Consider the following 13494-nt stretch of genomic DNA (forward strand, 5'->3'; position numbering starts at 1 on the left):
TAATTACGACATGGCGTGAACGCAGCATCGCTGTCGAAGAGTAATTAGCTGGTTTAAAATTTAAAATGAGCGGTTCATTTATAAATCCATAAGACCTTACCTTTATACAGTGGAAATACAAACCGGAAGACAGAATGCAACCAATACAGCGCTGAAAAGAGGCGGAGCTACATAAGCTCTACGGGTGAGGCAACAATTATGTTATGCAGTGATTATATACAGTGAGGCAACAAAGTCAGCTGCCTAAACAGACTTTCGGACACAGTGTTGATTTGATTTCGTCCTTGGGAATTGATTGTATTTTTGGAAGTTGGGCATTGCAATGGCTAGTGTTGTCGAAAATAGTATTGCTCAGAGACACATTGTTTGGCATAGTTCACATTTTGGTTGACGGGGCGAAAACAGATAATGTAGGTAATATTGTGTGTAATGTAAGTCACTTAATATGAACTTGTAGCAATAAAACACTTGTACCAAGAGCTGTGAGAACTAAAGTGGAGGATTAATGGCTTAAATTTTTAGCTGTTCATCCCACAAAGCTATCATATGGCTTTTAGAAGACTTGGAACATAGTGTTCTGCAAGTGTTGTGGATGACTTTTATGGTTCTTTTGTAGCATCTCCTTTTGTATTCCACAGTAAAAAGCAATACAGGTTTGGAAAGACATGAAAGTGTCAATTAACTCTTCCTTTAACTTGACTCATTTTTTTTCCGCCTTAAAACCTTAATTAGCTATCCCAATTACAAGTCTTGTTCCAAACCAATGCAGCATAAAATGTAATTTATTGAAACCGCCTGATCACATTTGTAAACATACAAATAGCAATGCATTTCCATCTGGAGTTTAGGAGCTTACACATGACAAATAAATTACATTTATGAGACATCACATGACAAAATAATTATGAAATTCAATGACATGCAACATAACCTTAAAATCAATCGTGTTTTTGATCATTTTAATACAAGCAGAGACATCAACACATTATGTAACTCTCATTTGCAAAACAAGCAATGTGTGGAAAGCAAATTAACCCCAGAGAACTTTGATGAGAACATATCACAACAGTAAATGATTGTGACCATAAAGCAGCATGATGGGCAGATGATCAGCCTGTATTGCAAAGAAAACTTTAATAATGATAATGAATGTCTCACTTTAATGAAATCTAATGTGAATCTTGTTGATCCTCCTCAAAAATAAGAGCAGTGCATTCAGAACAGACAGATAATATCTGTTATGATAAGTTGACTAAATACATTACAAAATGAGTCTGTGAAGTGTTTATTTGTTTAATTTTATATTTATAAAATAGCTCTTTATTAATATATAAAGCAAATCAAAGTAAAACAAATATTCCAAAAATGATCAAACATTCCATATAAATATAGCATATAGGTAAATATAAAAAAAATCCAAATAAAAATTTAAAAAATATATATTGATAGATGATAGATCCTGTAGACAGATGGATGGACAGATGGAAAGACGGTGACAGACAGACAGACAGATAGATAGATAGATTAGATAGAATAAATACCGTTTTGGCGCTTGTAAATGTTACATGACAGATCCCTAGCGCACGTGAACCGATCATCTCTACTACTAGCTAATAGTTAATAAAGACGAATGAACACTGTTGAAAGATACAGTACAACTTACCGAAATGTATATTCCTCATACATAATATCGATCAATCAGTGTTTTTCATCAGCGTGAAGAGGTCAATAACATAACATGTCACATTTACCTCAGGAAAGCCATTTAATGAACATAATATAGGCTATAGCACAAAGTTGGCAAGAAAAAAAATAGCTATAGTATTTTGCTAAATATGTGTTCTATATTACATATTTATTAAATTTATACTTATATCATTAAATAAAGTTGTTATTATAATAATAAAAAAACGCATTATATTTAATTTGAGTTATTTTTAACCTTAAATAATAGCCTACTACCAGCTGATAGGGCTCTCTGAATGTTTACAGCATTAGGTGAGTTGTTTTTTTCTTGATAAAAAATAACGCCTATCTGTGTAGCCTACCTAATATTTATCCAAATGAGTCAATATTAAATCAAATCACAATAATTGAATTGAAATAATAAAAAAGCATAGCTTACCAGAAATTGTACCATGTAAACATTGTAACATGTTGTCACTAAACCTAAAATTCAGTTTAGTTACTAAAATGTTAGTGACAATCACAATACACTTATCGTGATGCATTTTTTTTTTACTGTAACTGACAGATTCCGGTCAAAAAAACACAACACGGGAGTGGGAGGGAATAGGAGTCATTCTTCTGGGATTGGGACGGGATTGGATTTTTTTTTGTGGGAGTGGGACGGGAGAGGTTTGAAAATCCGTGTCACCCTCTACTAGATAGATAGATAGATAGATAGATAGATAGATAGATAGATAGATAGATAGATAGATAGATAGATAGATAGATAGTATAAAACAGATAGATATATAAATAGATAGATATAGTATAAAACAGATAGATAGATAGATAGATAGATAGATAGATAGATAGATAGATAGATAGATAGATAGATAGATAACAGTATCAAACATAAGGCGTTTACATGTCCAAAAAACAAAAAATATTTTTCCAGCATTATTGCTAATTAAACAAGTTTTGCAAATATATTTGTCTATAAAATATATTTCTACACTGTTTACAAGAACACAGCAGTTCCTCTTATATGTTTCCTTACATATCATAAAACAGGGGTAGATATTTTCATCTACACAATATTAACTATATAATAAACTCCCTTAGTGACTAAGGCTGACCTGTAACATCCGAGTGTCATCTTTTATTTCTGCTGCTTTTCTGGTTCAATCAGTTTCCCTTTGTTATATTTCTGCCCTATCCCATATGGCACGTGGGCAGAAATAGTACCCATCTCCTTAGCCCCTTCAATGTGGAACATCTGATCATCAAAGAATATGTGAGGGCGAATCTTCTGCAGCAGGGGCCCTTTAGGGGCCCCAGCGAGAAACAAAGCCTCATCGATCTCCAGGCCCCAGCTTCTCAGTGTCTTCAGCACACGGGCCCCAGAGCTCGCTGCACTTCTGGCCGTCACCAAGAAGGTACGGATAGGACAGTTTAAACGCTCGTTCTTGGCATAGAATTTCTTCTGGAGCTTCCCTAGAGCCTCCAGAAAGCACTTAAGAGGACCCTGAACACGAAATAGAGCAGCGTGTCAGCCAATGGGATTAGAGAGAACCTGATCATCTATTATTGGCAGCTGCCAATGCTGGAGCAATTACAGCAGTCCACAATCCACATAAAATAAGAGTCTTAAAGGTATATATCACCCAAAAATGAAAATTAGCCCATGATTTACTCACCCTCAAGCCATCCTAGGTGTATATGACATTCTTCTTTCAGACAAATACAATCAGAGTTATATTAAAAAATGTCCTGGCTCTTCCAAGCTTTAATGGCAGTTAATGGCCGTTTCTGTTTGAAGTCCATCAAAGTCCATCTATCCATCATAAAAGTGCATCTATCCATCATAAACGAACTCCACACGGCTCTGGAGGGTTAATAAAGGCTTTCTGAAGTAAAGCGATGTGTTCTTGTAAGAAAAATATCCATATTTAAAAATGTATCGACAGAAATAACTAGCTTCCGACAGACGGCCGTACGCATTGATTTACGGTGGAAGACTAACCCTTGACCTTGACGCACGACGTAATGACGAACGCAGAAGCGCAGAGGATAGAGCAAAACAAAACACCAGTCAAGAATTAGAAGTCTAAAATGAGAATTGTTAAAGACAAATGTCGGAGGAGCTTGAGTTTGTTGCCCAGCCCTGTTTGTTTTAACCGTGAGAGGCGTCAAAGCTTACGCTACACCTACATCCTACGTCATATATCGTCAAGTGTTACTCTTTTGGCGTAAGTTGACTTGCATAGGCCGTCTTCCGTAAGCTAGTTATTTTAGTCGATAAAGTTTTAAATATGGCTATTTTTCTTACATTAACTTACTTATGAAGGCCTTAATTAACCCCCCAGAGCCGTGTGGAGGACTTTAATCATGGATAAATGCACTTTTATTGGACTTCAAAACAGAAAGGGCCATTCACTGCCATTATAAAGCTTGGAAGAGCCAAAACATGTTTTTACATAACTCCGATTGTATTCGTCTGAAAGAAGAATATCATATACACCTAGGATGGCTTGAAGGTGAGTAAATCAAGGGCTAATTTTCATTTTTGGGTGAACAATCCCTTTAACCCTTAAACACATACCTTGGTCTTTAGTGACCCGGGACGTCATTCAATACCTTCCCCCTAATTTTATCTCTGATGACTCTAAGTGCAATTCACCTTTATTCCTCAAGGTGGTAATGTCTGATACACAGTGTATACAGTAGATGCCATGCATAGAAGAATATCATGTGATCCACGTTTAGTCAAAATACCTGACATACCTGTGCAAGCGGTTTGTTCTCATTCATTTTCTCATGCTCGAAGAATGTGTCCAGGCCATGCTGTTTCACTATGATCTCTGACTCATCTGAGAAGAGCACAGCGTCCCCATCAAAGGCCACACGCAGCTGAGTCTCAGACCGCTGAGTCTCCATATCAGGCTTAAACATGATGGCTGCCGCTATACCTATTACAATGAACAAAATATTACAACAGCCCCTTTAATGCGAAGCAAAAAACACTGGGTAGTAAAGTAAGAAGAACATTCCTAGAACCCATCATTACTTTAAATGTACTGTAAATCCTTGATTTAGCTACATTACAGTTGTGTTTGTCATCAAATTACCTTCCTCAATGGCCTCGTGGACTTTTGAGGAGTCTTTTGAGAGGTAAAGGTTAGTCATGTAGGCCTTGAGGTAGTCAATTGGGCTCTGACCTCCGGTCATGCAGAATCGCTCTATCGTTAGATCTGTAAGAGGGGAATTTTCATATTATCATTCAGCAACTGGCAACTTTATCTTCTAAAAGAATTTCATTGCATTCCACTGTGTATTATTGACTGTATATTTTCCCTTGTATGTTGTACATTGTTCTGTATTTAATTCTATCCTTAAGACAAACTCCTTGTATGTGCAAACTTAATTGTCCAATAAACTCCAAAGTCAACTTTCAGTTCAACTTCATTATTGTAAACTTTTAAGGGTTGCTCGGAATTATGACAGTTTGTCCAGGCTTATGTAACATCCAGACCAGAATGCAGTGAGAAATTGCACACACCTACCATAGTGATTTATGCTGTTAATGAGTCGCACCCCAACTTGGGCGTGATTATTAGTCATGAGAACAATGTCAAACAGCTCTTCACTGTCCGGATAGAGAATCCTCAGCCGTTCATTTACAGTCATCAGTGCCTGTGTGCACATTACAAGGAAGAATGTTTTGTTTTCATAAGAAAGGAAGCAAATATCTGCGTGTACATGTTATTCTGGAAAATCTTTACTAGCAATGTGACATAAATGGAGAGTAGCATGATCCTGCAATACCTGAGGCTGCAGTTTTAGGACCTCATTTCTAGGACCCTATTTTTTTGTATGTACTAGCAGTTTATACTATTTCATTGCACTTACTATTGCTTAAAGGTAGAGTGGGCAATTTTTTTCATAAAAGCATTTTGTTTTTCTGGTTGAAACTCTCTTCACATCCTGATAGTAATCAATAATGTGGTCTAAATATAAAAAAATTGTACATATATTGTCTGTGGAAGTCGCAGGATTAAAAAAAAAATCCGCCAATCATTGCATTCGGTCCGAATGCAATGATTGGACATTGTCAGCGCGTTCGATAAGGCTATGCAGAGTTGTAGATACACAGTCATCGAGTGCCACAAAAAAAAAAATAGCCGCCTTTTACAGTTCCTCCTGAACCAAAACAATGAGCATATGCTGCGTACCATGTCGTAACCGTAATTTATAGATGGCGACCTGTGACATTCTACTCTGAGATGTCCACATTCTCAGACTTGGCTTTGTGCATTTCTATGTCAATCTGTCAATCAGTGAGGTGCTACAGGTCAGAGCTTTGTAAGTTGTTTACATTTGTTTTTGCAATGTTATGTGCTTTGAGACATGAGGTAATTTAACGCCATCTCTTATGACGCTTTGCTGAATCTGCTCTGGCTGTGTGTGTTCATGTGTTTTGAAGGAGGCGTGGCTTTGGAGAAGGATGGGTGGGATCTAATGCTTTTAAAGCTAGCTATTGCTAACCGCTCCGAATTTTCTTACCCTACCTTTAACTCTAAGGGCAATTCCACGCAAAAATGTCACATCCATAACGCCAACTAAATACCATTGCATTGTGTTGGTGTTATGGATGTGACAGTTTTGCGCGGAATTGCCCCTAAGCATTACTGTTGGTGACCGTCTCGACATTTCTAACCTAATTTGGTTCAATATATGAGCTCCTATAATCTGGTTATAAATTCAGTTTTCTTGGAAAGAAAGAATTGGCTTGGTGGTTATGCAAAAAAAAATATATAAATTGTCGCTGGTATTGCAGGATTATACATTATTGTAAATAGAATGTTTCTATTATAACTTGTGCACTTGCAGTATGGGCAGCTTCACTGATTAAAATTGGATTGCTCTAATGGTGCGAATTCTGTGAATCAGTTCATTTCAAAGAAACAGTGATTCAGTGATTCTTTTATGTCATGATATTTAGCCTACATCACAACACCCATATGCTTGAAATGTTCCACTAAAGAAATATGTTTGCACACGTTGCTTTTTGTTGAGTTTAAAAAAGGGTGTGTTCACCATTGTGTCACCTGTTGCCTCATTCAGCTCATTAAAATGTCATTTAGAACATTTATAATTTTTAACTTTTTAACTTACAAAAATTAACTAATGTGTACTGAACATAAGTTTACATAAATATTTTCCAATATTTGTAACATTTCTGCTATTCAGATATTAAAGCAGCTTCATTTTTACCCTATCAGGCAAAACCTTGATAAACTTGCACTTTACAGTAGGCTATTCAATCTACTTATTACAGTGACCTTACCCACAAAAGTACTGAGTAGGCTAATGTAAGTAACTACGTGGGTTAAGTTAAGGTTTGGGGTTCAGGGTTACTATTATTACCCAGTTAGTGTGTGTGGATGCTGTTATAATGTTGAAGTGTTATTCTCACTTTAACGAAAGGAAAAGCAACTCCTGGCTTCAATGGCTCACTCTCGTGCTCTTGCTGATGTTGAACATACTTCTCCACTCCTTCTTCCTCATATATCTTCCTTTCCGCGACCATATCAAACAATGTCCGTGAAGAAACTGCGATAGTAACGGCATGTTTCGGCTTGGGCTGTTAAAAGACACGTCCAAAAACAGTGTTAGCTGCATCCAAACCTATATGAACATTGTTGCCTTGTTGAACTTGACAGAATACTCACGGGTCGCGGTTTCGTTGATTTCAAGCTTTCAAAGTGCGCTTTAGCAGCTGCCCAGTCTTTTTCCTCTGCTGTAGCTTCCTTTTGTACTGTTGGTTTTATTTCGCTCATTGTTTCTTATTAACAGGTCTGATAATGTTAGTGTGCTTGGTGAACTTCCTATGTTGAGTCAGGGCTGTATATGTCAGACATCGAGGAAATGTAAAGAGGTTTGATGCTGAGGAGGAGGAGTTCCCTTTTGACGCAGGATGTTTGTGCTTCCACTCACATGGTGCGTTCAAGTCATCTCGTATAGATCGTATTTACGAGTTGAACGCACTTGAACGCCACCACAATGTCGTAAATACCAGTGGGGAGCTCGGGATTTTCTCTAAGCTCCGATCTTTACGAGTTGGGGGCGTGTCAGTGATTAACATGGCGGAATACACAATACGTAAAGGTATTTAGCTGTGATATTGTCAGGCTTTTCTATTTACAGCGCAGTTAGCTAATTGCCAACACAGAATATGATAGTATTATAATATAACAATGCAACATGTAACGATTACATGTGAGTTGGCAGTGGCTTCATAAATTAATTAAAAACATAAAAATACAAAGTACACCTGATGCACATTTCTTTGTTCTTCATTTTCTAGAACAAGAGTTTAAGAACCTTATTGTATTTTTGTGTAATTAATTAAGATAAAGTACTCCGCCATTTTGCTCCGACGAAAGTGACTTGAACGCACATGTCGTTATAAGCACGACTTCCCACCTCGTACGTACGAACTTCCCAGGAGGACTTGAACGCACCAACACAGCAGCGACTATTCCGAGACAAACAGCCGGGCATTTTTATTCGCTGTGAACAAATATGCGTTTCATCCAAGATCATGCCACAGTTTTAACTCCTTTGTAAAAAAAAAATTTAAATATAGGTCAGCTTCACATTTTTCTGTGATAGCCTATGTGTTTGGGCATATAATATAATATAATATAATATAATATAATATAATATAATATAATATAATATAATATAATATAAAATAAAAATCTGTTTTAAACTTTGACCACACATTTTTGTTGAATGTTACAATCACTCTTAAAAATAAAGGTTCTTTATCGGCATATTGTTCCATGAAGAACCTTTAATATCAATGGAACTTATATTCTACAAAAGGTTCTTTATGATTCTTTAGATTATTAAAAACCGTTCACTGAAAGGTTCTCTGGGGAACCAAAAATGGTTCTTCTATAGCAATCTGAAAAAAAAAAGAAGCTTTTGGAGCTCAAATCGCTGTTTAGAGACTCAGGGTCTGCCCCGATACCCACACTTGTGGTCTTTGCACTTGACCACTCGTCTACTTACAATACATATTTCCTGTATTTTGCCTAAGAGTTCAAGTGTGCTGAAAGACCACAAATGTGTGTGTGGAACTTTTGATTACCTGTTGGGTCACACTACATAAGTGTGGTAAAACTGCAAATAAAGTTTTGTTCATTTCATTATTTACACACTGATTTTCAATATTTGAAACACTTAATAAAACTGCTAAATGTCTGTTCCGTATGTAACTGATGATACAATTTAATAATTGTAGTGCTTAAAGTCACCATGAAATTACAATGGACCTTTTTTATGGAATGTTGCAGTATTTATTAAAAATGATTTATCCGTGCACATCATTATTTTTTTTTAAATCCATGTGCCCTCATAATCTTTACTCAGACTGAGGGTACGTTTAAACGAAAACCATGTACTAAAATGGAAAAGTTTTCCCTTTCTACAGAAAACAACATTGTCAAAATGATCACAGTGAAAATAATCAAATAAAATAAAATCTGCATTCTGCTGCCAGGCCAGTAGGTGGCAATGTCACTTTGTAATGTAAAGAAACACTAGCACATACAGACTGAACATGTAATACGCATGCACATCAAGTCACTGTTTTCACAAATTCATGTTTTTGTAGTTCACACAGATGATAATGGTATTGTTTTCAAAAACTTGCATTTTGAAACCTGTTTTCAAAGGTTTGCATTTTCAGGCATCCAAAATGCTCTTGTCGTGTAAATGAACAGCCAAAATGCATAAAAAAATGTTAGGCTTAAAAACATAAAGGAACTTACAATTATAACTTGTCTTTGCATTGGTTGAAATCACTCATTCAAAACAGGAAAGCATGCAGTACAATGTTGTGATCATGTAGATACTTCAGAGCATGTCCATTTATACTGCACATTTTCTCCCCAAAAGTGTAGTGAATCTTACATTAAAAAGTCTTCTTAAATCTGATGTAAAAAGGCAAAAGAAGACTGAATATTATTAAATGAATAATGTATCTCAAAGACACAGGTGTGGTCACAGGGTTCCCTCAGTCATGGAAACCTGTAAATATCAGCTAATTTTAAAAATGTGTTTTCAGGATTGAAAAATGTATGAAAATGTTAAACCCTAAAATGCACTAACCAGAAAATCTACATGAATACATAAAAGGGGTTAAAATTACCCATGTTTGATTCTGTTGTCTTCTATAAAGAGAATGCAAAGCAAAATCTTCTTCAGTGAAGTGAAATCATTTAAGTATTGGATTTAGAGGTCTGCATTCCCGTGGCTCTCTCTCCGATTCCTTGCGGCACGGGATTCAATTTCCCAATGAAATAGGCTACGGTAGTCTGTAATTCTGGTGTACTTTGGAAGGGAGCAGGAGGTCTGACAATAGCCCGGTCACTCCCGACATCCTTTGACAACAGTCTGGTTTTCTGTCACAACACAGAAGGGAACAGACAGGTGAATATTATGAAACGTGTTTATTGAAAGCAAAGGGTGGAGATGAACGCGGCAACCAGGCGGTGGTGAGTGGAATGGTGACTGGAGATTGTAGATGGTGACTTAGCTGGCTTGAAGACTGAAGTATGGTTTCTGTGCAGGTGGAGACGAGATAGGATGGCTGGTGAGCAGGATATAGGACGGATGACAGGATGGAGGCGTGACAATCAGGCGATTAATCTCAGGTAGTCGGTATGGCTATGCAGCATCGACGTGATCATTGACGAGACCAGACAATGATGGAGAGGAAAGTGACTGAAGATATAGGGTGTGATAATGAGGGTGATGGTTTGCAGGTGCGGGTGAAAGAGGAGTGTGATCAGGTGTGAGCCAGGGAGGATGATGGGAAGTGTAGTGCTAAGGGTGACTGAGCTGGTGACTGTGACAGTATCCATGCTTGAACTTGAAGTGAACAAAACTTTCTGCAGTGGTGGCATTCACACAGTTCCTAGTTTCCTGCCCTGAGCAACCTGGCAAGATATGTTCTTTGCATCCCGGCCACGAGTGCACCAGAAATCACTGTCAGTCAGCGACATTCTATTCTTGCATGTTTAAATAAAAGATTTCATTTCGCAGTATAGCTAGATAGACTGAAGTTCGAGGGGAAGAACTGAAGACTCGCCCACACTCCTGCCACCGAGGGTGAGTCATGGGTTTCTGGATAATGGGTCTGGGAAGAGGATTGTCTCTTCGACTTTGAATGCCTTCCTTCATCTTCGTTGGTCCCGCCTGGCCTCCCTCTCCCACCTCCACTTCTGGAATCATCTAATTCCTCTGACCAGTCTCCTCTGCCTTCCATCAGCCCTTCTGCTCCTCCTCAGCTTCCCCTGGGCGACGTGGATACACCTCAGGCCTTCTGTGAGCCAGCCACCACTAGGAGAGTGGATCCCCTGGCTTCGCCTCCAGCCACTGATCCCGTCACTCCACTTTAGCCTGTTGCCCTGACTCCTCTACCTTCGCTCCTCCCTCCCTCGGCTCCACCAGGGACCATCGGCCATACGGCTTCACTGGGCTCCCTCAGACCACCGGATCTCCTACACTACGTCCGCTGTACTTTGGCTCTCCACTCCTATAGCTCTGTCTGGCTCCGCTCTCCCTCCGGCTCGGCCCTCAGTGACTCCAGTTCCGCCTCAGCCTCATACTTGTACCCCGGTTCCACCTCAGGGGGTTGTCGATGCAGCTCCGTCACGGACTCCGAAGCCTTCGGAGTCGCCCGGTTCCATCGGCTCTCCATCTGCGCCTAAGGCTCCACCACCATCGGCTCTCCGTCTGCGCCTAGGGCTCCACCACTATCGGCTCTCCGTCTGCCCCTAGGGCTCCACCACCATCGGCTCTCCGTCTGCGCCTAGGGCTCCACCACTATCGGCTCTCCGTCTGGCCCTAGGGCTCCACCACCATCGGCTCTCCGTCTGCGCCTAGGGCTCCACCACCATCGGCTCAGTCACCATCAGTCATCCCCATGGCCTCATCAAGGAAATCCCCACCATATCTCCTCCCTCCTTTAACACTGGGAGGGGGGATACTGTCACAGTTATGCTCTGTTTGAGTTTGGTTTATGTCATTGCTGTTTTCCTTCCTGCCTGAGTTCGTTATTAGTTTCTATGGTTACTTATTTGATTAGTCATTCTGTTCATTCTGTTCTGTGTCCTAATTAGTACCCTTTGCTTGTTCCTTGTATTTAAGGCCTTGTGTTTCATTTGTGAATTGTCCGGTCTCGTTAACACGACTACGGTTGTGTTTCCTTGCCTGCCTTTGTGTTAAGTTACCTGTGGATACCATTAAAGGCTGTTTTGAATCTGATTCTTCATCGTTGTGTGTCTTCCTGCAACCTATCATGACAATAACTAATCATGACTGTAACTATCACGTAAAGTGTTCACCTATCTTTCCATGGCATTTAGGCAAGTTTTACATCTACATTGTATAAAATAAACAAATCAATCTATACTTGATCACACAATTTTTTAACAAATTTTTGAAAAAAACAACAATATACTTGAATAAACCCGTGTTTACTGATCAAACCAATACTTGAAGACACCAATAGCCTACTTAAGAAACCAATATACTTGAACAAAACAATGTGAATGTAAAATATAAATATATACTCGAAAAAAACAATAAATACTTGAGCAAACTGATGTGTCTAAACGAATATTTAGTAGAACAAACAAATATATACTTGAACAAACCAATATGTACTTGAGGAAACCATTGCATAGCCTACTCGAGGAAACTAATGTAGCCTATGCTTGAACAAACTGTTGTATAAATGAACAAACCCATGTGTAGGCTACTTGAACAAACTGATGTATCTAAACACGGTTTCTGCATACTTTTTAAAGTCAAATTTAAGGCTTTTTAAGACCTTTTTAAGACCCGTGTGCAATATTGACAAAATATGTCTCGATATTTTCAAAGTTTTGTTGATAATAATTAGATAGGCCTAATATTTTACTGATTGTGTTTTTGTGCTTGGTACCATGGCTGGTTTAGGCCTGTTGTTGACAGCTGACTGACTATATTCATATTTTTCATATTCTATGCAGTGGTCAGTTCGCAACAGTGACAGAAATAAAAAAAAATGTATTAAGGGGTAATATTTGCCACCTTAAATGTCAAATTCTAACATTCAAATTAAATTATATTAGAAATAATATTAAATCATTAAATCAAAATCCATCTTTGCAGCGCAGAGGTGACACAGAAGCGGCATCAGATCTGGCATTAATATATTTACACAGCATTTACAATTGCATAAATAAAGCTATGAGATTGTTGTTGTTTTTTTATTCAATATTTAAATATGAACTGATTTCTAATAACGTTCTAATTAAAGGGTACTTTAAATGTGAAACTAAAACTGCCAGTAGGTGGCGGTCTTGGTCTTAATAAGTGAGTTGAGGGAGTCATTCATTCAACCGATTTGTTCAAACAGCTGATTCATTCAGGAAAGAAGCAAGTGATTGTTCATTGAATCATTAAATTGATTCGTTCAATACGCGAATTTCAGTCAAAAAATCATCGCCTGTGCTGTGCTGGTTTCATTTGGAAATTCTCGTCGGTGAAATAAAGGGAAAACAAACAATATTAACAATATTGTTTATAAAATGTAACTCACAATGTTCATTTATTGTTCATTTAACTGTTATATAAAATAAATATCACATTTGCAATTGTGCACGGAAAACGGTACTCTTGCTGATGTGATATTGAAGGCCTAACAACATAATATGATATAAATATAAGACAAAAACTCATTTGGGAACATATAAACGCAGTGTG

The 13494-nt window shown here is 38.0% G+C and overlaps 1 protein-coding gene across 1 annotated transcript; it reads right to left on the reverse strand.

Annotated features, from left to right (window-relative positions):
• Positions 1–2016: 2016 nt before the first annotated feature.
• nt5c1bb (5'-nucleotidase, cytosolic IB b) lies at positions 2017–7608 on the reverse strand. The gene is made up of 6 exons (XM_084090288.1): positions 7401–7608; positions 7145–7312; positions 5232–5361; positions 4797–4919; positions 4453–4637; positions 2017–3193 (listed from the first exon to the last, which is right to left on the reverse strand). The coding sequence occupies exons 1-6, from the start codon at positions 7506–7508 to the stop codon at positions 2828–2830; spliced, it is 1080 nt and encodes a 359-aa protein (XP_083946414.1). The 5' UTR covers positions 7509–7608; the 3' UTR covers positions 2017–2827.
• Positions 7609–13494: the final 5886 nt, after the last annotated feature.

This window comes from Abramis brama, assembly GCF_963993115.1.
Source record: "Abramis brama genome assembly, chromosome: 18".
Classification (NCBI taxonomy): domain Eukaryota; kingdom Metazoa; phylum Chordata; class Actinopteri; order Cypriniformes; family Leuciscidae; genus Abramis; species Abramis brama.

Bases quoted from the DNA above. Each gene is read 5' to 3' on its own strand.
- nt5c1bb (XM_084090288.1), bottom strand. From the start codon at position 7,508: ATGAGCGAAATAAAACCAACAGTACAAAAGGAAGCTACAGCAGAGGAA. The intron at 4,638-4,796 runs GTAATTTGATGA...TCATTGTAATAG, and splicing joins CCACGAGGCCATTGAGGAAG to GTATAGCGGCAGCCATCATG. The intron at 3,194-4,452 runs GTATGTCAGGTA...TTTCGTGTTCAG, and splicing joins AGAACAAACCGCTTGCACAG to GGTCCTCTTAAGTGCTTTCT.